This window comes from Tetrao urogallus (assembly GCF_951394365.1).
Source record: "Tetrao urogallus genome assembly, chromosome: 1".
Classification (NCBI taxonomy): domain Eukaryota; kingdom Metazoa; phylum Chordata; class Aves; order Galliformes; family Phasianidae; genus Tetrao; species Tetrao urogallus.
In genome coordinates, this window is record NC_136813.1 from 103,240,468 (window position 1) to 103,263,172 (window position 22,705).

At 43.4% G+C, this 22,705-nt stretch overlaps 2 protein-coding genes across 6 annotated transcripts in view; one reads left to right on the forward strand and one right to left on the reverse strand.

Moving 5' to 3' along the window:
• POU2F1 (POU class 2 homeobox 1) overlaps positions 1-7,697 on the forward strand; it is a gene marked incomplete at both ends in the record, with an annotated part of 108,722 nt that extends 101,025 nt beyond the window's left edge. For all 4 annotated transcript variants that reach the window (XM_079542404.1, XM_079542401.1, XM_079542403.1 and 1 more), the window contains 6 exons: positions 223-368; positions 1,137-1,316; positions 3,943-4,048; positions 4,872-5,217; positions 6,038-6,126; positions 7,387-7,697. In XM_079542404.1, coding sequence (XP_079398530.1) covers positions 223-368; positions 1,137-1,316; positions 3,943-4,048; positions 4,872-5,217; positions 6,038-6,126; positions 7,387-7,697 — 1,178 coding nt within the window. The remainder of the gene's footprint in view (positions 1-222; positions 369-1,136; positions 1,317-3,942; positions 4,049-4,871; positions 5,218-6,037; positions 6,127-7,386) is intronic.
• A 13,627-nt stretch (positions 7,698-21,324) lies between these two features.
• CD247 (CD247 molecule) overlaps positions 21,325-22,705 on the reverse strand; it is a gene marked incomplete at both ends in the record, with an annotated part of 45,663 nt that continues 44,282 nt past the window's right edge. The window contains 2 exons of one of the 2 annotated variants that reach the window (XM_079535853.1): positions 21,325-21,390; positions 21,831-21,869. In XM_079535853.1, coding sequence (XP_079391979.1) covers positions 21,325-21,390; positions 21,831-21,869 — 105 coding nt within the window. Of the gene's footprint in view, positions 21,391-21,830; positions 21,873-22,705 lie in introns of both variants that reach the window. The other variant, XM_079535852.1, reaches the window with a different exon arrangement.

The window sequence follows — 22,705 nt, forward strand, 5'->3', positions numbered from 1 at the left end:
TACAGGAGCACAGACAGCACCCTCCCGGGCTTAACTCGTAGATTTTAAGTTTCAAGTACAGCAATTAATGCACGTGATCTTCGGAAATCTCTGTATATCTGGAATAGATACAGAGTGGATTTTAGCGTCCCATGCACAGGTGAAGAACACTTACATTATAAGTTGCACTGCATTCAGATAAAATCTCTTAATTTGTATTATTATTATTTTTTTTTTTTTCAGAAAACCTCTCATCTGATTCAACTCTCTCCAGCCCAAGTGCCCTGAATTCTCCAGGGCAAGGAATCGAAGGCGTGAACCGTAGGAGGAAGAAACGCACCAGCATAGAGACCAACATACGTGTGGCCTTAGAGAAGAGTTTCCTGGAGGTCAGTGATGCTGTTGTTCAGGTCAACCTATAAAGAAACGAAGAAGCTTTTGTTTGATGTTGCACGTGCTAGAATGAAGCCATTACCATACTGTTTAGGAAAATGCTTGTACTAAAGGAGGTAAATTCAAAGACTGTTCCAAGGAACACGCAGTAAGTGTCTATTTTAATTTGAAAAATCAACAACAAGCATACATACAACCACCCCACCAAAATCTCATTGGTTCTTACAGTTCATTGACTCAGTAATTTTTTTGCAATCCAGGGTGCCAAACAATAGCTCAAAGCTTGATATTGTGCACATCAAAAAGAATAAAACAGAATTATTTTTTCTGAGGGTGGGTGAGTGGGTAACAACATACATAACAAAGTCTCAGCGTATATAACGTTCAGTTCTAAACTACCTTTGTGCAGATGTATGTTCTGTTTGTTTATGAGAGATGCTAAAAGAAAGCTTTCCAGTCGATACCTAGAGTTCCTAGAAGGATAAACTTACAAGTCAGATCCTTTCTCTCATTAAGACAAATGTGAGCTTTGTCTTCATCTCCCATCTTTGAGGAATGTAGCTTACCATTGGTACAAATTTTCCTGTCACTTGGAAAATGTAGGGCAAAAGTATCTATTATGATCTCTCTCTAGAGAATGTACCACTGAGCAGATTTTGCATATAAATAGCCTGTCCAGATTTCTGTCTAGTGAAGGAGAAGCTATAATGTAAAGCATACGAAGGTAACTTCTCACCTTTCAAGTACTTGTTGCCTTTCCTTAGAACCAAAAGCCTACCTCGGAGGAGATCACCATGATAGCTGACCAGCTAAACATGGAGAAGGAGGTGATCCGCGTTTGGTTCTGTAACCGGCGCCAGAAGGAGAAAAGGATCAACCCACCCAGCAGTGGTGGAACCAGCAGCTCGCCCATCAAAGCAATTTTCCCTTGCCCGACCTCACTGGTAAGAATCAAGAATCTCTGTTGACAAAGATCACTGGAAAAGAAAGTTCTGCTCTGCGCTCTGTGACAATTGCACGTGCTACACCTTCTTTGTACAGCAGATTGGTTCTCACAAGTGTATCTTTTACTGGCATTTTAAATATCCTTCTTGCATACTACGAAAGCGAGAGAATGCTTAAATATTAGGCACTAATCAGGTCTTCGCTTCAGGCATTTTATTTAGCCAATTCATGACTAAGTATTCTGGCTAGGAAATTTGCATTTAGGTTGTTGCTTTGGAAATATGCAAGACAAAGCCCATGCTTATATCTGGATCTTCTCTTGACAAAACTGTTTTTATAGAATATAATCGTAATAAAAAATGCTTAGCAGTTCTACCCTTCCTGCCTTATTTCGGCTGCATTGGTAAGCAGGTGAGCAGCAGTAAATCGTATCATTTGGAGACTTAAGCCATAAAAGACCAGTGTTACTGTTGTCACTTTTATTCAGGAGTTGTTGTATCAAGAAGGCATGGAACAAAGGAAAAAAATAGCTAATACTCATGTAATTAATTTCCCAAACTTGTATTTACCTCAGGTAAACACAAACTTCATGAAAATATGAGTAACAAAACACTTGCATCAAGGTTCCTTCAGCTCCTTTGCTACCAATGTCCATGGAGGTCTGTTTTCATAAATAGAAACAGTAGCTATTAGATTTCATAGTAGCTATGCTAATAGGACTGTGGTGGAATTTATGTAGCCTGTAGTTGTCTTTTTGTAGTATTTATTCCACCTTCATCATTGTAGTAGCTAATATCTTCCAGTACTTCATTAAATCATTAATTTTGGTGATGTGTCATTCTTTCCCTTCATCCTTGTCTCAGGATGTGTGCATGCAACTTCTCATTTCAGGGGAAGGGATATGTTAACTGTACTTAGTCCTTTTATTTTTCTTTTTTTCCAGTTGGAAAGCAAGGCTACATGCCTTGCTACCAAAGCAGAACATAGTGAGATTGGTTAAAGTGTGCAAGCATTCTTGGACTGCAACTTCAGAAATTTATGTAGGAAAATTTTCTTTTTAATTACCAATGGCCATTGTATATGAGAAATTGAAATCTTAACGACCGTATCCATTTTATCAGTGATATTTCACTAAAGCATTTTCACTCATTGTAAGCTTCTCTTAAGAGTGTATTACCACTCAGATGGACATTCCTCCTCCCCCATCCCCTAGTCTTCACTGGCTATATGCTCTGTTGATTTCTTTTGTCAGCTCTGGAGGCTGTGTACGTAGGATGATTGGACTCTGCTATTTTGGCTACAAGTTAACCACGTGAAGAATAATAATTTTTAGTAGTATGTCGGAATAACCAATCTAGTTTCCACCCTGACTACATAAGTGCTAGAGCTCTGTGGCAGGATTGGAGGGGAATGCTGGTTTTGATTGTAGCCTCCTTTTGCATTGGCTTAAGTCAGTCACTGTAACCACAAGGGTTAGCTGTATTAATTTTAGGTCATTCACTGCCCTGAAATATTGATTGTGACTTTGGCCTTAACTGTTCAGTGGACGGTTGACAGATGTGGTGCATAGGCTGCGTTAGTGGGAGGTGTACTGTATGTCTAGTTCTTTATTTCATAGACTATTTGAGATGGATGGAAAGCTCTTAGACCTGTCCCAGTTGCCCCAGCCTTGTTTAAAATGCGTAAAGCATTTGACTTCCTATAAGAGGATATGCAGCATGAGAGAGATTTCTCTGATAATGGACTTCGGTAAGAGATGGGAAAAGGGGAAGGTTTTAGCCTGTATTCTTAGCTGTGTTCTCTTGGGCAGTTTTGAAGTATTAATTTCTCTCATTGGTGTAAAGCAGCCTTCAAATATTTCTCTTAGACGCTATTTCTTGTCCATAAAAAGTCCTTTTTTTTTTCTTAAATTTGCTGTTGCTTATAAGTGTACTTCTGCAACCTTAGTTCTTACGGTGTATTCTCTCCACGGTATCTGCAGTTTATTTTGCAGCTTGCTTGTACTAAGCTGTCCGTATGTTAAATAAGCTAATGTCATTTGGATGTTTTAAAATTTAGAGAACATTCCTCTGACATAAGGGAACTTAGCAAAATAGAGCTCATAGGTTGCTTGAATAAATGTGAAACGTTATGCTGTTTATCCATGTAAACACACTAAAGACCTTTGTTAACGCTGTGGCCTCTCAATCATTTTACCAGAGAACGAGATGTGTAGCTGAAAAGATGTTTAAACAAAGGAAACACCTTAATAGGAACTTAAAAAACACATTGATAGTATCTTTTGTAACTCTGGCAGAGTGGCTCTATTAAGCAAGGTTCTGTCTTTGGCAGGAAGGGATAGATGGAGGGCCAACTTGCAGTCCTGAGACAGTATGGATATATAAACCTCCCTTCAAATGCTGAGTTATTAAGGGTGAAGATATTGCTGGTAATAAGAGTTGGTAATATGGCTAGCCCACTGAATGCTGAAGTAATGGATTTAGAAGATCCTTTACTAGTTAGTTTATGTGCAGTATTTTCCCTGGTAATATCCTCAGCCGAGGATGAGAAGAAAGAAATGCAAGTCTAGTAGCTACCTGCTTTTGTCTTAACAGTTGAGCAGTTGTATTCTTTTTCGACCTCCAGGTGGCAACCACGCCAAGCCTTGTGACTAGCAGTGCAGCTACTACCCTGACTGTCAATCCTGTGCTCCCTCTGACCAGTCCTGCTGTAACTAGTTTGTCAGTCACAGGTAAGATGCATGCCATGACAGTTTCTCCACAGTTCATTTATTTTTTGTTGTCAGGTAAATCATGATGTCAGACAAGTAATTAAGGTTTTATAGAGATAAAGATTTTGTTGGATTTCTAGTATCCTTTATTGTAGTTATCTGGAAGAAATTTAAAACTCTCTGGGATCCACTGCCTGAGTTTTTGTATAAAGTAGCTATTGGATTTTGATGTATGCAGTGCATAATGAGATGTGAAGATGTTTCAGACAAATATCTATAAGCTGCTGGGCTGGAATTGGAATGCAGGGAAGAAGAATTGCCTTTTTGATAGATAAAGAATCTTTGAGATGTTGTGAACTCGTCTTTTGTATGTTGGTTCCAAGCATTCCTTTTCTCTCAACTTTAAACAAAGTTCCTATGTAGATTTGCCTTGCCCCCATGTTAACCTCTACCGTTTTCCCCTTTCAAATTATTCAGAAGATCTTTCTTTATCTCGCTAGCAATCACACAGGTCTCTCGGGGCATCTTGTCATTGTTCCTCATTACTCCTCTCTGAAACTTCAGTCTTTGTGACCATTTGGTTAACTTTCCTGGGGAAACAAACACGGGTAATAGTGAAGTGAAAGGTGCTACCTCCTATTGCTAGTTTTCTAGTGTTCTTCTGCCCCTTCTTGAAGTGCCATTCTGTTGTAGACTGTGACCCAAACTCAGCACCGCCAGACTTCTTTGTTCTAGAAGAATGTGTGTTTACCTCCCTTTCCGTTGGATGTGCAGTTCAGTTCAAGTGGTTTCTGCTCAGTTATATCTGGTTTTTGTACTGATATAACCAGACTCAATCTTTTAGGCACAACAGAAACCACCTCCAACAACACAGCAACAGTGATTTCAACGGCACCTCCAGCTTCTTCAGCAGTGACATCACCCTCCCTGAGTCCTTCCCCTTCTGCCTCAGCCTCCATTTCAGAGGCATCCAGTGCCAGCGAGACCAGCACAACACAGACAACCTCCACTCCCTTGTCCTCCCCTCTTGGGACCAGCCAGGTGATGGTAACAGCATCAGGGTTGCAAACAGCAGCAGCAGCCGCATTACAAGGAGCTGCACAGTTGCCTGCAAATGCAAGTCTAGCTGCCATGGCTGCTGCAGCAGGACTAAACCCAGGCTTGATGGCATCCTCACAGTTTGCAGCTGGGTAAGGATGAATTTTTCACACCCTTACAGGTTAAGTGGCAGGAGAGGGAAGGAGAATTCTTGGAATAATTCGTGAGGTCTTTTATATATTGCAGTTTTCTGGTAGCTCGTTTGGCAGTTTTAGTGTCTATTACCTGAAATTCTGAAGGTTTGCTTGTAGATGGTCGAGATACCTTTCCCATCAGAGTACACAAACATGGTTTTCATTTTACAGATGAAAAAGCTGTGTTGCAGAGTTATAATTTGCCAAGCCATCAATCCTACTGCTCAGTTTGACTTAAGAGCTGCAACTTACCAGAAGTCATCAAGTCATCTCAAATGGAGAGTTGACCTAGGCCTACCTGTCACCTTTGTATTTCTCCATCACAATCAAGAAGTTGTAAAAATGCATAATATGTGTTGAAGTTTTTGCTTTAAAAAACATTGCTCTGAGAGATGGCTCTTTGTTTCTTCAGTTCCTCTTGATTGACATCTGTTTTATCTGAATCTAGGGGGTGATGATAGCTATTTAACAAGTTACAGTTTCCCAAAAATACATTACAGGAATATTTTACAGCTATGATCAATGCAACTTGTAGTTGCAGTGCCTGTACTTCAGACATATTGCTAACCACAGAGCTGAAAGGCAATATCTACTCAAGATATTGTCAAAGAAAAAAATGAATTAAACTAAAAAGTAGATTGAGGCCTTAATCTTCTGTGTTCCCCCCTGCCATTATTTAAAAAGTGGGATCATATAGTTCTAAACAGTGGTCACCTTTTCCTAAAAGTAACACTCTTTCCCTTTGTCTTTGTTTCTTCCATGATCTTGGTTCCTGCAGAGGTGCCTTACTCAGTCTCAATCCAGGGACATTAGGTGGTGCTCTCAGCCCAGCCCTGATGAGCAACAGTACACTGGCAACTATTCAAGGTCAGTAAAGTTCTTCTTAATGCATCTCTGTTGTACTTCCTTAGCTTTGTTGTTCTCTACCGAAAAAAAGAATGCTGACCCTTCAGAACTGCACATAAGTGTTGTCAGACTAGAGGTTTTTCAAAATTCAAATGCCCAAACTCATTGTATGTATCATGGCTTCAGGTACAACTTCAGAAAGTAGATTAGAACCATGTATAATCTCACAGAGGTTCACAGAAGGCCTTTAAGATACTGCGTGTGATCTGAAATTGATTTTCTTGTCTTCCCCCCATAGTTTTAGAGGCACGTGTGTCTCCAGCAGGTTGGAGAGATGCATTTTATAGCTCTTCTGACATAAGCTTGAGCAGAGTTGCACTGTTTTGAGATCTGTAGGAGAGCACTTCTGAGAAAGACTTGATCCTGGCTTCTTCTCAAACGTCTTTTAAATGTACAAGTGAAAAAAATTCTACCCCTAAAACTGCTTACGTTTAACTTTAAATTAAATCCATATCTGGAGGCTTAAAGCTTTGTTTTGCAACTGCCATGCAGTCAAAAATTTCCAGTGACTTTAAAAAGTAAGATCTGTTCTCAGTTCATAGTTGGTCATCTATGGGGGGAAAAAGAAAGTTGGTGCAGGTGCCTTAACATCTAGCTAACCTTGTGTATTCAAACATCTTGGGGACTATCTGATCTCCCTTACAACCCCTACAATTCTGTGATTGATTCTGTGATCTTCTAAAGCAGCTTAACAAATCTTGTTTGCAGGGTCCAAGAAAGAACCGTTTCACAAAGGGTCACAGATAAATATATGAGATCATAGTCTAAGGCAGACTGAACCCTATAGCCTTGTGAGAGTAAGTTGTAACTGTATTTATATGTTGTAATTTTAAAAGTTACTCTCAAGGTTACATGACCTTCACCTTGTGATAATTGTTGTTTCAAGTGAACACACATCTCAACCCTTTCCAAGTTACCTGAGTGCACAGATTTTTCTTTGACAGAAAACACAGCAGTGTTGCAGTGAAAGAGCTGAAGAAAAGCTTGATGGAATTAGGAGCAGGCGGCAGAAGCATTTAATATTTGCAAGGTCTTATCCACCCTTCATAAGGATTTGTCATTTAAAAAAAGAAAAGTTACATATGATGACTGTCATTAGTTGTGTAGGGAGCATTCACATCAGAGAAAGAAAGTGCAGAGCTCTGTTGCTTTTAGGCACATTCTGCATTGTTGCTTACTACTGATGCTATCTCCTCCCTGCTTAATTTTCCATTTTTTTAGCTCTGGCATCTAGTGGCTCTCTTCCAATAACATCCCTGGATGCATCTGGAAACTTGGTGTTTGCCAATGCTGGAGGTACTCCTAACATCGTAACTGCCCCTCTGTTCCTGAACCCTCAGAACCTTTCTCTGCTCACCAGCAACCCAGTTAGCTTGGTCTCTGCAGCTGCAGCCTCCGCAGGGGCCTCTGGACCAGTCGCCAGCCTTCATGCCACCTCCACCTCAGCTGAGTCCATCCAGAACTCTCTCCTCACGGTGGCCTCTGCGAGCGGGGCCACGTCCACCACCACTACTGCCTCCAAGGCACAGTGAGCTGGGCTGAGCTGTGCTGCCAGCAGCCTTTTTCACTGTGCAGTGGGATTGGCTGCCAGTGGGGTTTATGAACTGAAAAATGTGATGGTCATCCTCTCACCGTGTTGCTGGGGACAAGGGAGAGAAGGAGAAATATTAAAAAAAAAAAACCACAAAAACAACACAAAAACAAAACAAAAAAACAAAAGCAAAACAGGAAGGATTTAAAGCTGGGACAGACATTTGCTTAATTTTATAATAAACACTGTCTTTTCAGGATCGCTTCATGGATCGGAGAACTTTCTAACCAAAAATGTAAAAAAAAAAAAACAAAAACAAACAAAAAAAAACAACAAAAAAAAACACAAAACAAAACAAAAACAACAAAAAAAAACCAACACAAAAAAAGTGAAAGGACTACTTATCATTTCCAGCAGTCACAATGACAAGTTAAGGTGGGTTATCAGTTCAAACATAGGACGGGGATTTCTTGTTCCTTTTTGGTCTAAATATCTTTCTTTTTTAATTATCATTTTATTGGTCTGTTGTACAGGCCATTATGTCATACAAGGTGTTTATAATCGTATCAATCTTATTGGGGGTTCCTTTCTTAACTGGTACAATTTAGGCAGGCCTGTATTACTGGTGTATCTCTATTATTATTATTATGATTATTATTATTATTATTTTTATATATATAGTTTGGACGCATTTGTCTATTGCTCCTGGATTATTTTCAGCGAGCTCCCACACCGTGGGGGGAGGGTGGGAGGGTGGAGAGGAAGAATGAGCACAAAGAGACTTTCTGTCCTAATCTTCTGGGAACGTTTTGAACAGTTTCCTCATCCTTAAATTTGTCTGACATCTACTTAGACGGGTCAGAAGGATTAATTTCCATCGCTTGTGCAGGAAGCTCAGTGTAGCGGTAGAGATGGTTGTGTGCAAAGATCCAGGCTGGTCTCTGCTCTTTGAGCAGAGGTAGGAATTAGTTGTGAACCACAGTTCTCCTTCTCTTAATTATTTAGACAAAACGGCCAAACTTTACACTTAGCTTCGTGTGCATGGTTCCTCTTTACTTCAGAGAGTGGAATTTAACCTCCTGAGTCTAGATTGTGTGGCATACTGATGGCTCTTTTGTCCTGTTGAATTGATTTTGCTCTTAAGAATGTACACACATATTTTAAAGTCACTCAAGCTAATTGGAAGTATATGAAGCAGCATTTACCGTCCTGGATTTCTACCGGATGAATGGGTACAGGATTTCAAAAGGCCTGGCACTCTCTAATCGTAGAAGTAAATGAAGGAAAATGCTTCTAATGTTTCCAACATTGTATTTGGGAGAATTTTCGGGGGGGGAATAAAAAACTTAAAAAAAAGCTTCTGGCTGCAAAACACCAAAACCAAAACTGTAAGAACAGAAGCTGCCATCTTTGATGCCAACACAAGAGAGTTGTCTCTGTTTTTGCACATACCTTGGTGATCTCGTGTGGTCTCTGAGCTGTGATGCTGCTAGCTATGTAGAAATGGCAGTAAGCATCTCTGAGCGGAGCGTCGGGACTTACCTGCCACTGTAACTGTCTGATTGATTCTGATCCATACAGCAAAGAGTATTTATGTGGATGAGGAAGAGTAATGGACTGTACAGAAGTTAGATCTGTATATTCTTAAATATACAATCTAGTATCTGAACCAAATAGACTTTTGAAAAGAGAAGACTGGATCACTGCAATGCAGTTCACTTTGAACTTCCATTCTGGATGGATTTAACGGTTTCTGCCATGTGTTTAAAACTAGATTTCTTTAAGCTAGCAAGGGTATTAGAGAGTTCCTTCCCCCACCCCCTTTCCTGTTGTCACCAGAGTGTTCTGAAATAATGAGCTAATGCAGCTATGTTCATTTTGTTGATGATTCAGGGGGATCTTGGAGTTTCTCATCCAAGATCCAGATGGCAGCAACTTTAAACTCTACATGTGCACTGGTTGGTGACCTAAGCACGTGGGATTTGCGTTTGCACTCAAGTGGCAGAATCCCTTATCTCTCCCCCCACTGCCTTGGTTTTGCTCTGTTCATCTCTAACTCTCTACCTTCCTGTTTTACTGAATATTTAAACCAATTATCCCCGTAACTTCAAAACTAGTGAACTGCAAGCAGGGAAACAAATGTCCGTCCACCGTTTCTAATGTGTTTTTGATTTTTTTATGTTTTATTTTTTTAAAACTAAGCTTGAACCAAAGTCAATTTCTAGCAAGCTGCTGTACTAATGGACTAGTTTGTATAAGTGCAGTTCAGATGCAGAGAGGCGATAGATGCTACTGACAATTTCTTTTTCATTTGTCTTTTGTTTTTATTAATTTTATATAAAAATTGCTGCTTGTTTTTAATCTTTTTTTTTTTTTTTTTTTTTTTTTTTTTTTTTGGTTGGTTGGTTGGTAATTTGTATTATCCTTGGGGCAGACTCTTAACTTGACTTTGTTTTCTTTTGTTTGATGTGTAAATAGAATGGCAATGTCAGGGGTTTGTTAATCCAACAGGTCCCACCCTCATCCCACCAGTATGGCTAAAATTACATATTTTTGGGGTGTCTGATGTCTCTCTGACTTCAGGCTGCACAGAAGACTTTTAGGGCTATGAATAGTACTGCAAAAATGTAAATTTCCCACAGTAATAGCTTCAGAGCAGTAAAAGATACAGCTGGGTGAGCTTCAGGGAGGTAGGGAAGAAGTGGAAGAGGAGATGCTGGTACCCACTGTGTTGGTCTGGAGGCCACAGTGTGGACCACAGTTTCTACCAAAGGAGCACAAGCCCCATGGGACTTGTGTTCAGTGAAGTAAGAGGATGGGGAAAACTGCAGCTATCGTGTTCGTTCCTGAGTCTGAAAGTTCCTACTTACTTTCACGCCTGTGCAAAAATACAATTAATCAGGAAGCTTTTTCACTAAAGAAGGGATACGTCGGTCTTTGCTCCGATGGATCTTCTGTTCCCTAAAGATGTGGCAGGGTGGCATGGCTGTTGCATATATATATAAGAAACACAAAGAAGGGTGGGCCTTAATCAGCATATCTTCTCTCCACAGTTCAGAGACTGTGCCATTAGCTGTCTGAATGAGTTTTCATGTCCCATTCTTGCTGGTTTGTGACTGGGAGAGGGTCTTGTTGAGTACATATCTGGAACACTAATGCAGCTTGGATGGTTTATTTATTATAAAAAAAATCTGCTTTTTTTCCTGACTACCTTTGCATTGGTCACATGGCTTTGGTGTGAGCACCTTAATACCCCCTTTCCCTCCTCCTCTCTACCCCATCACCCTCTCTGGGGCCCAGATTCCAGGGAATTTCTTAGCAAGCCTTTTTTTGAGAGAAACTGGAAACTCAGAATAGCCACATATCTGGAAAGGGCTTGATGTAGCTTCTGGAAGATGGCACAATACTCAAGCAGCACATATCCCATGGCTTTACTCACCAGCGTGCTTTGGTTAAACCCCAAATCGATTTGCTCAGATGTATTTTCCTGTGTCATCCCAATGACTGAGCATTGATCTCAGTGCCTGCTTTTCATCCCTTGCAGTGCTTTGTCTCATGGCTGCTGGCAACCTCCAGTCTTTGGGTGAAAGACAGAAATCAGGTGCGTGACTTCAGGGTGTGAAAGGAATGGGAGTGAGATCAAGTACAGGAATTTAGTAGAAGTTTATTTTTTAAATAATCGTCTTGCTGACAGTAAAAGTTGTTGCATCTGAAGGGACTAACAATTGTATAGAGGCTCAGTCAATGGAACAATTGAAGTTCACCAGTGTTTGAAATGGAGAATTATTGTCTCTGGAGTCACTGGGACTTGCGTTGTTGCAGACTGGCAGACAGGCACAGAGCATACATGTTGCAAACAAAATGATTTTTTTTTTTTCCTCTAGTTAGGCAAAGTAGTGCCTCTGATTCCAGTATAAGTGGATTTACATGTTGAATGGAGGTATTTTCTATGACATGCTCACGGTCTTAAGTTCTTCCTTTCTTTTTAGGGGCAGATTTTCTCTAAGATTGTTCGTTTCTAGGATAGTTTCTAGCAGCGTGCCGCTATTTTGCTACTGTATTGACTTCTCAGCCAGGATCAGAAGAAATGTCAGTGTGTTAGAATATGTCTGATCGCATCTTTCTTTCTGAGCTCGTGGCTCTGTGTTTACAGATCTGTGGGTTGCTTTTCACATTTGCAAGCATGCCAAAGGACATGTGCAGGAAAAGAGAATGAAAAACTCTCTCTCATATAGCCAAGGACAAAAACCACAAGATTTGCAGAGCCACAAGTATAGATATGCCCTGAAGGTCTAGAAGAAGTATTTAGGAAATGGTTTCAGGGTGAGCTGTTGTAAGCTGGTGATGATTTTTTTTTTCTGTTAGAAAAATTTATTCCTGTTTGGCTTTAGAACAGCTGAACTCCTCAGAATCTGCTTGCTGCAGTGAGAGTAGAATTATTCTTCGTGAACAGATCACAGAAAGTACACAGAAGTATTGCTGCTTACAAAAGTCACATCTGTCTAAATCTCCTTAAGAGGATTTCTTTAGTTTCTGAGTTACTACTGTGTTTCTGTCTCAGTACATTGTATGATTTCCCTGTGTAGCTTTAAGATGGTATGTATGTGCATGCTCTCATAGAATTGTTGGGGAGATAGCATGCTCATTACATGCAGGACCACCTAGTTTGTTTTTATGAGATTCTGTTTTTGTCCATCCTGTTGGCTAATGTCATTTGAACTCACTGTTTAGTTTTTCTTTGGGAAATTGACATTGCACCACTGCTTTGGAAGATCTTCTGCTTCAGTAAGGAGTTGTTGAAAGTACAAATTAAATTGGATTGCAAAAGTCATTTTGCCATGAATGAGAAATCTGTGCTCTGATGAACCTTCAAGGAGAACATGCTTGAGAGTTAGAAGGATTGTCATGTAGAAGTGTGCGGCTGCTGTTGCTCAGTGGTTCTGTTTGAGGGCTAGTGAGGTTACTTTGCAAGAGGAAACTAAAGTGCAAGAACATTAGGAGGAAGGCATACTTCGATGGCTTGAATTATAGACCTTTTAGAACACGAGAGGCTTCAAGTTTGCATTTTATCTTGAAATGAACAGGCTGACAGATTTTCAGTGAAAACAGTGTAGGCCCTGAAGTACTTGGAGTTGCAGCTTGTGATTTCTTGCACCTTTTAGAGTTAATAAGGAGGATGCCAGTGTTAACCACAGTAGCTGTCTACTGGTCCTAAAACCAGAACAAATGCTGTCTTGTAGCGTGTTGGTTTTTCATTTGGTGAAGAGCAATGTGTTGCTTCTATTTTGCTCCTTCTCTTGTTTTACTTTAAATTCACGGTGAGCATCAGATCTAGACAAAAAATGTATACTTCTGATCATCTGAAATTCTTTTAGGATGATTAATTCCTTAAAAAAAAAAAACACCTCAGAAATAAACCTTTTTTGCTCAGGATGGCTGTTACTAAAATGTGTTGGAGAAAATTCTCTATATGCATCCTCTGCAACAGTTTAAAATATAACCATATTTACTTCTCTCGCTACTGTATCCTAGTGCTTTGAGATGGTTTGAGATGATGGTCAGGTGTCACCTTTGTGAGCTTTGCAGTGCGCTTTGGCTCTTTGCACATTTCTCCAGCCATGTTACTGAAGGTGATAGCACTGTTAGTTCTGTTACTCTGTGCACATTGCTATGGAGCAACATTCTTTAAAACAGAAGTTTCCACTTTATTATAAATGGAGGACAGAATCTCCTACAGCTGGAACCATACCACAGACACTCTACAAAAGTATCTGATTCACCTTAAGTATCAACTGATAATTTCTTAAGTAAAAATTAACTTTATGAAATTCTTAGAGTGACAGGTAGCTTCTCTTGGCCGTTGGGTTGTCTTGGACTATACAAAATGGAGTGTCTGGCCCAACTGTCCAGTGGTTTTAAGCCAGAAGTGTAGGTCAGTGTATTACCAGGTTAACTGTATTAAGGGTCCTAGTCCCGTTCTGCCCCAAACAGTTATGTGATGTCTGTACACAGAGCATGAGTACATCTCATGGATATGCACCATGGATTGGCTAGGGCGGAGTGCTACCAAAGCTAACCTGCTGCTCCCCACTGGATTTCAGGTTGCCAATTCTCACACAGCCAACTTAAATTGTTTTGTATTTTTGTAAGAATACCTCTTTTTATATCTCCCTCCCTTTCCAAAATATTAGAGCAATACAAGATTCAAGGTACAGAATGACAGAGGTTCTGCTCTTTTCAGTCATTAAATCTGAGTCTTGTTGCTGCTCGTGAGCCTTTCTCTTTTTATGGCCAAAAGACCCTTTGAGTATTTAAAAGATTTTTGACAGAGACTTTGTCTTAGAGGGTGCTGCAGCCCACGCCTTTTTTTATGTGAGTGGAGCTTATGTAGAGAGATGTTAGAGGGCTGTAGATTCATAAAGCGATGCAGAACTGATATCAGACTGACTCATGGTTTGCAGTTCCTTAAAATATTCATATCGTTTGCTCCATGTCCAAACTGGGCATGGATCCCTTTATGACAAAAGAAGTTGTTCCAGTGCTATTGGAACAACGAAAAGCGATTCCTGACCTTGCATATCTTTATGGTCAAACACGCACCAACACATGATAAAGTATTCTGTCTTTTTTGGTGTTTGTGTCTTCTTCATTCAGCCTTCGTTTCTCCCACTGCAAATACACTCTTAGCGGGTACCTTCACTGAGCTGTTACCCCCATGGGATGCTGTTAGAAGGGCGTTAGGATGATTGCACTGGAATTACAAATGGTTTTACCTTGGGAGAAGGGCAGAGACACCTTTTAGCTGAGTAGACAGACACGGTCAGGTTGTATCAGGTACTTCTTTTCTGACCAAATTCCAAACAACGAAGCAACCTCCTGGACTGCTTCCGTTTGCTTTGCACTGCACAGCTAAGCACTGTCCTTCATTGGAATAATCTGGGCCCCCTCCCATCCTCTCCCTCCCTCCTTGTTCCCTTCCCCGTCTTTCCTCTGTGGAAGGTAGCACCATACAGCTCTGAGAACAATACGTGTGGGTAGCAGCTGGCTTCTGGCACCTTCATAAAATACCTCAGCATAGCTTAGCATTGTCGCAGAACTGGTTTTAAACTGAAAAAATCAGAAGAGAAAAGCAAACTTTATAAATAGTTGAGATAATTCTAGCTGTAGAGTTTAGTTGAACTGATGTTTATTATGATTGATAAACATGATTATGCTGTATGTATTTGAGATCCTGTTTATAGCTTACAACTTTATAGGGTCGGGTGGGGGTGGGTGGATGTTGGGGGGCAGAGAAGGGGGTTGACTGTGTTAGAAGGAAAATGTTTGCTCATGAATTTTTTTCCTTGTATCTGTCTTGCCAAAGGAAACATTTTGTCGCTCCTGGGTTTGGGATTGTTGTTTGGTTGGTTTATCTGTGGTCTAATCTGCAGCACGGCACGTGGTGGCATGCAGGTTACTGGTTGGGTTGCTGTTCAGGGTCCTTTCAAGTGTGCGCACACTTCCCTCCCTCTTGGCCCATCCTTACCCTTCGCTGGAATCTAAAGATAAGGCAGTGTGTACGCAGGAGGCTTGGGGGAAAGAAGGTGGCTATGTACTGGGTTAGACTCAACCGAGACGTAAATCCGTTCCAGTTAGTTGAGTTGCACCAGAGCTGAATTGGGTCCATTGTGTTTGACTTCGGGGAGGGCGAAGAATGGTTGTCACATCTTAATCTGTCTGGGAGAGCAAAAATGAAACAGGTTCCTTTTATCCCCCTTGTCTTGTTACTGAATGTAGGGCTTGTAGTGCTTGATAATAGATGGAAAACTTTTTAAACACTTCCTTTTCTAATAGCAATGCTAATCTGTCTAGACCAAAAACTATGAAAGAAAAACCAAACTGAGAAGTGAAAGCTAACCTACTCCTAACACCTGGCTGGTGTGCCTGAACGGGTTGAAATACTGTGAGACTGTGGTGGGAGGGGGGCTTTGAGGTTGGCTGGGAGAGAGTGTGGGTCGTTCTGCTGGCGTCTCGGCGTTGCGGTGAGTGGTGTTACCTTGGGAGGATGTGTGGCCCTGCCATCCGCACCCCAAGGCTCCCTTCTCGTTTCCCTTCAAGGCCTATGGCACGGGGAAGAGGGGCGCGTGTGTGCGTGTGAGAGAGTGTGCGTGCGTGCGTGCATGCGGTGATGCGGAGAGGAGCTCGACTCCACTGGGGTGGGAGAATTCCCAGTGGCCTCGTGGGGAACCAAAGGCACTGATACGTCGTCAGCTCTGCTGTTTTCAGAGCGGGTAAGAGAGAAAGCTGGGTGGGTTTTTTTTGTTGAGTTGGGGTCACTGTCCCTTTCTGAAAGGACCTGATCTCTCATGGGTACTCCCGCCTTTTCTGCATAGAGTTGCTTTGGCTCTGTGAAGACGAAGTGCGTGTGGGGCTTGCCCAGTGCTTCAGGTCTTAGGCTGATGTTGGGATACAGTCAGGGAAAACTGTTTCTGTCCTTCGAGTGAGGAAGCAGTGTAGTCTAAGGTCAGAGTCTGTTCAACAGCTTTTGTGTACGGCCCTCCTCTTAGGGGGGCCACGAAGTCTCCTTTCTTTGCTCCCCAAAGTAGCCTTGTACATGTCCATGTCTCGTGCTATTGGGCTGAGTTGTTTTACCGGTGAGCTTGGTGAGCTCTTGTGAAGAAAGGGAGGGAGGAAGGGGGCGAGGCGGGTTGTCCAGCCGCTCTTCCTCCAGACGCCAATCGGGTTGCAGAACTTCACTGAAAGCTTTACTAATAGAATTGTTGTTCTGACATTATGTAAAAGTGGTATTAATATTGTGTGACTTTTCAAAGAGCTAGTTAGATTTATAGGTAGGTAATAGGGATATTGAAGAAATGACTTCTCAAAGAAAAGAACACTTGGAACAAAAGAAGTGGAAAACAAGGTGTGCTTTAAGGAAAACAAATCTGAGGAAGGAAATGAAACAGCTTGTGGGAGGCGAGGGAAGACGATGCCCTTTGGCGTTCCTTTAGTGCTGCTGAGGCTCAGCCCCAGAACTGGAACACACCCCCTCTGCCTTATCTCATCTCTCTACCAAACAGGACATTGTCAAGTAGCTCAAACCAAAATGCGCTGATCTGTCTTAAGAACGGTTCGGTCTGCTGGTGGATGTCCTCCTGCAGAGCTTTACGTAAAATCATAAAATGCTTAACTTATCAAGGTAGCTTCCCCTGTCCTCACAAAATTCTCTTACCTACGATAGGCCCCACTTCAGGATTCATATTGCCTTTGCTGAATATTGTCGCAGCAGCTACTTAAGCCCTATTTCCCTGAATGTGATAACGTTGTGTGCGGACAAAGCTGGTGTGTTGTGGTGCTACAGCAATCTGAAATTACCGAGCGGACGGAATCCAGTGACATTGGAAGCCGCATGCCAAGGGGCAAACGATGGACATCACGCAGCCCCCTCGAGAAATAACCGAGAGTGCGAGGGCGCCAGTCACAGTGTCCTGAGAACGAGGCAGTTGAGACAAAACCGTCAGTTCTTCCCCCGTCCACCCTCCACACGTTGGCCGCTGTTGGCCCTGGTGCTGCCTGCCCTGAGCGAGTGCGAGGGCAGAGCGCCATGCGGAAGAGGTGGAGCCGCCCCGAGAAGTGCTGGGCAGCCGGGCAGGCCTCCCTTTGGCGTGGGGAAGGGATGGCTGCTGAGCTGCCGCGGCTGTTGGCAGGGGTGCAGCGGGCGGGGGGCAGCCAGGCAGTACCTCTTTGTCCCGCCAGTGCCGTTGTTCCATTTCCTTCCTCTGTGGTAGTGTCTAAGGCTAGGTGTGAGTAGGTGTGGGGTGTTTATCCGCCACAGGTACAGGAGCTGTCGTATACCTCATTTCTAACTCGTAACCGAGTAACTTGCTTTAACTTTCTCCAAACCCTACAGAGTTGCCAAGTCTGCCCTCCCTCCTCTGACGAACACTGAACTCTGGCCTATAGCACCCCGTGACCTGCAGCCTGGGGAGCGACCCCCTTACGCCTCTGAATGTCGCTGCTTAAAGCTACTGCAAAGTGAGGGCAAATTGCAATTGTATCTTCTTTCCTTTGGTTACAAGGGGTCCTCTTGATTAGTCTGTGAATCTCCGCCCCTCCCTCCACTCTTCCCGCCCGGGGCTGCACGAGGCCCGCAGGCCTCCGGCCCCGCTGCAGACACGCTACTCGCTTTTCGACATGACCAAAAAACCCCAAACCCAAGAAAAGTCTCCAAATGTTTGATTTTCTTCTTTATTATTTGACAATCCTGGATCCCCACCCCCCCACCCCGCTGCCCGACTGGCCAGCAGCTGCCTCCCGATCCCGTTCCATCTTTATTTGAATGTAGTTCCCCTGCCCCCCGGGACAGAGAACCTTCATCAGGTCACGGTGGCCGCTATAAGCCGGGAGGGGGCGGTTTCTTTGTTTTGTTTTGTTCTTTTAAAATTTCCAGCCAAAACCAAAGATTTCCTAATGATTGTATAAACTCAAAACAAACAAACAAACCAAAGACAAAGGGCGTCTTCAGCGCCCAGCCCACCTGCGAGGCGCCCGGCGCCGGGGAAGGGGCTCGCCGGGAGGGGGCCTCGCCGGTGGGTTGGGGGCTGAAGGCTTGGGCGCAGGATTGGCTGCTCTGCTGGGTGCTCGAACCCTCTGGGGGCTGGGTGACGTCGATTAATACACGCTGAGGTGCACTTCCGAGCTTTCCCCCCTCCCCTCACCCCCCCGGTCACTGCTTGGAAGAGGCTGTCCTGTTGTGAGAAATCCCTGAAAGAAGAAGAAGAAGCTTTTCATTTCTCCTCTAGCTCCTTTTTTCTATATTTCTTTTATTTTTGCAGCACCACTGTGCAACTATGCATTGTATTTCTCAACCTTTTATGCTAGGTAGATGCCTGTGACTTTTTAACTTTTTTGGGGGGGTTGCAAACGGAGGAACTTTTTACATGGATCTTTTTAATCTCAGTTGATTGGGGGGTGTTTGGTTCTAGGGTCATACAAGCTCTATCCCAAAGCAAAATCCAAATGTTAATATTATTAGCCTGATGCAGATACCAAAGATAATTTCTTTCCTGCAGAACCTTAGACTTGTGTATTAAGTACGATTACCCAGCACTTGCATTAGTCTAACCTCAGTAATTCCAAAGCTTAGATGTATATTTTGGTATATTTCTGGGATATTAAAAAATTGTCGTTTAAATTCTTGTTTGTTTCAGTGTAATGCTCTTAAAGTCATAGCATGGAGATAACTGAACTTGTCCTATTCTTAGTAGTTTGAAATAATAGTATTTTTGTATGTTTTGGGTGTGTCTATGTATGTATTAACATAACGGTTTTCACTGCCTAGGTGTTCATAAATAAATTAAAAAAAAAAAAACAAAAAAACAAAAAAACAAAAACGAAGGGTTTTTAAAGTGTACATAATGCTCCATGAAGAATTTCCACAGACCGCCAATTCGGATTGCATTTCACTGACGGCCGCTCCCAACTGGGATCCTTGCTTTCTTTTTAAAGAGACAGCATCTTCCTCTCGCCGCGCACCCGTTGACCCGGGGCTCTTCCTCAGAGCAAAGGCTTTTTCACTGCTCTTAAGGGATGGGCCGAGGAGGAAGGAGCTCAAATGTTGTTTTCTAAAAGCTGTTTAATGCGTTAGTTCGAAAACCGACCCTTGGTGTGAAGAAGGGCCCGTCCTTTGGAACCCAACGATAGTTCTCGGTGGTCAGAGAACGGCTGCAACGTCAGAGCAGCCACTTCTGCTTCTCTTCCAGAACAGAAGAGAAGTTCAGTCTTAACCGCCTGGCGCTTCCTCCTGCCCTCCCTCGAGCGCTGCACCGGGACCTTCGGGTCAGCAGAGCTCGGGAAGGGCCCCCTGGAGTGCCCGTACCCACTGCGCCCCTCGCCCGAGCCTGAGGGGTTGGGTCCCACACATTTCAAACCTTGCTGGTTGCACGGAGGGTGAGGAGGAAGGCGAAGTGCTGTCTCTTTAAAGATGCCCTTTATTATTATTATTATAATTATAATTATAATTATTATTATTATTATTTTCCCAGTGGTTGCCTACAGATAGCTGTAGGCGGTGAGAGATTGTGTAGATTACGGTAAATCAGAATGAAAAGGTAGATTTTGTGTAGATGCATTTGTCTGCTGTAATTTTTTATATATATTAAACTTACTGTAATTGTACAGTTCATTTCTGTTGTAAACATCATTAAACCATTTTCCAAGTGTTTTAACATGTATGCGCTTGTTTGTGTTCTGTCAATGTGTCGGGGCAGGCAGCCCCCTTCTCCTGGTGCACCTGCCCTGGCCCACTGTAGGCAGCCCAGGCTGCCGAGAGCTTGTCTGCTTCAGCTCTGCTCCCTGCCTCTGCACCGTGCTGCAATAATCTTCGTTCTGCAGGGCAGCTGCCCCGGCTGCATTGCTGACAGGCACTCACAGCACAGCCTTCTAATCCCTGCCTGGGGCTGCAGCAAGAGGAGAACAACGCATCCATGGATGCTGGGGCTTGAGGTGCTGTCCCAGCATCGCTTCCCGCATCCTCCCAGCTGATGCTGGGGAAACACCGACCCCAGCAGCTGGCCAAGGAGACCACATTACCACCATGCAGCAGTGCACCGTGCACACGTGGGTCTTTGACACTCACTTTATTAATTCATCAAAAATGCATTATGTTATGGACTTAACTACCATTTTGGAATAATACCTGCATCTTTTAAGAGGAACCAGATGAATTCAGCTGGTTTGGAACTGCATTTATGTATTGGCTTTTATACGAAGAATCCGTTGCCCAGAAGTGATAGTTTTATTTTTTCCTGACACAGCCATCGTCCCATGAGCTCTTACAAAGGGAGGTGGCTGCAGCGGTGGTGGTTGTAGGTGTTGTGAACAATGTGACGGGGCAGAAGCTCAGCAGGTGCAGCCCTCTGCCACGTGGGAGGGGTGAGGTTCCTGGCCTTCCCAGCATTTCTCTCATACTCAGAGTCCATTCTCATTGTCACTGCAGCACTGCTGGCTTCTGCCTTCCCAGGCATCTCTTGGCCATTGCCTGGCTCTTAGCACCTTGTGCTGTCCGCATGGCACTTCCTCTTTTGTTGGAGTTCAGGTCTTGTTTGATGTCGAAGAGCTGGCACCCTTCACTGCACTGACACCACATCACTTTTCACAGTTAGAGAAATAAAAATTGTCCTCTGCTGCAGCAGTTTTTAAAAGGTAAATTTAAAGCAGGAGGCTGATTGTCAAATGGCGTGAAGATAAACACTGCAGGAAATGACAGCCCTATCGCTAACGAGAGTCCTTAAATGCTACGAGCCAGCAGCTGTGTGTCTTGGTGCCCCCAAAAGGTGAGGAGGAGCTACAGAAACAGCTGTGTCAGGAGGTGGGGACTGCTCACGAATCTTGCAAAAACAACCTAATAACTACTGGTGGGAAATAACTTTACAGGTATGTACACTTCAGAAGCTAAAGCTTGCGGTTACATTATTCCACAGGAGGAGAGAAGGAACCTCGGTGCACCAACCCAAGTAGATTGTTGCACTGAGGAAGTACACAGTGCTTGTTTTGTTTGGGATGAAAAAAGCTTTCCCCTTCACCCCCTCTCCCTCCCCCCGAGCGTGTGGGCATCCCTCGCCGCTGCCCATCCCCACTGTGACTCCCGCTTAGCGGGGGGGCAGGGGCTGCATTTGGAGAGCGTCGTATGTGTCCTTGGTCGCTGCGCTGAGCCCCTGAGAAAGAGAGAAACAGGTGAGGAGAGGGCTTGGTTCTCCAGAGGTGGCTGTCAGCTCAGGAAGAAGATGCTGGGGGTGGCAGAGCATCGTTGTGGTTTTTGCTTCTTACAGAGGTTATTTTTTAACTCATGAGCATTTCCTCGGTCTCGCTGTGGTGTCACTTACCTGGAGGCAGGATGCAGCCTGAGGAACTGTAAGCAGTGCATGGCTGCAGCAACTCATTCTGACCGATTTTGCCAATCTTTAGAGTATATTTTAACTGCATTATTGACTGTTAAGAGCCAGCAAACTGTGAGCTCTGCTGACTAAGACGTGAAACCCTGACCAGTATTCTCAGGACTTCTCCATAATAACTTGGACAGGAAGGCAGATGCAATGGAGGCTGCAGTTCAACTGCACAGATAGATGAAGGGGGCAGCTGTGGATGTGTTGCCTACCTGGTAAACAGCCTCGTTCCCTTTTCCTCGCCGCCGCTGCTGCTTTGGGGAAGCAAAACAAGCAGAGATCAGTGCTTTTCCCATTTCACCAAAAGAAAGAGAAGGCTGAGTGCTCCCATCCTGAACTGCGGATACATTGAGGGAGAGCCTACTGGTGAGTGCCACCTGGGCTGTGCCACCCCAGCCTGCTGCAAGGGCCATGGAAGGAGAGAATTAGCAAAGGAAGTTATTTTGATGTGATTTTCCTGTCATACTGCTGTGATGCTGCTATTTCCTGATCACTGCGGGCCAGGAGGTGTGGCAGCATTCCTGCTACTTTGTGGGCTGAGAGCACACCCGAATAAATAAGTCCATGTGATTTGAGTTGCTGCTACACGTCAGCTGGCGCCTGCGTGACTCTGCCCACTCCTGAGACGGGGGCCCTAAGTTCCTATCTCTAACTCATGCTTTGCAGCTTCAAGGTGGGAACCCAGGATGGCCGAGCTTGCAGACCTGGAATGGAGGCTGTGTGCTAGGCCCATGGCTGGCCATAACCAGCCTGCAGCCATGGCCCCAGGAGCATTTCCTGTGTGATACAGATGGCAGAGAGCAGTGCCCACTCCAGTTAACGTTGCAGCAGGCTGTTGAAGGGTCATGTGTGTAGAACGAGGGAAGGCTTTTGTTTCCCTCCTCACTCTGCTGGTAATAGAAACATTCATAAGTAAAACCAGGGTGAAACTGCACAAATTCACAGCTCACAAACTGAGCCTGAATATGAATAATTAAAAAAAATGTTTTAGAACAATTAAAAAAACAAACAAACAGGAGGTGTTAAATATTGGTGTTGTTTCATCATTTTTCAATGCTAAGCTTTCTCTTGAAATCCCCTTTTTTCT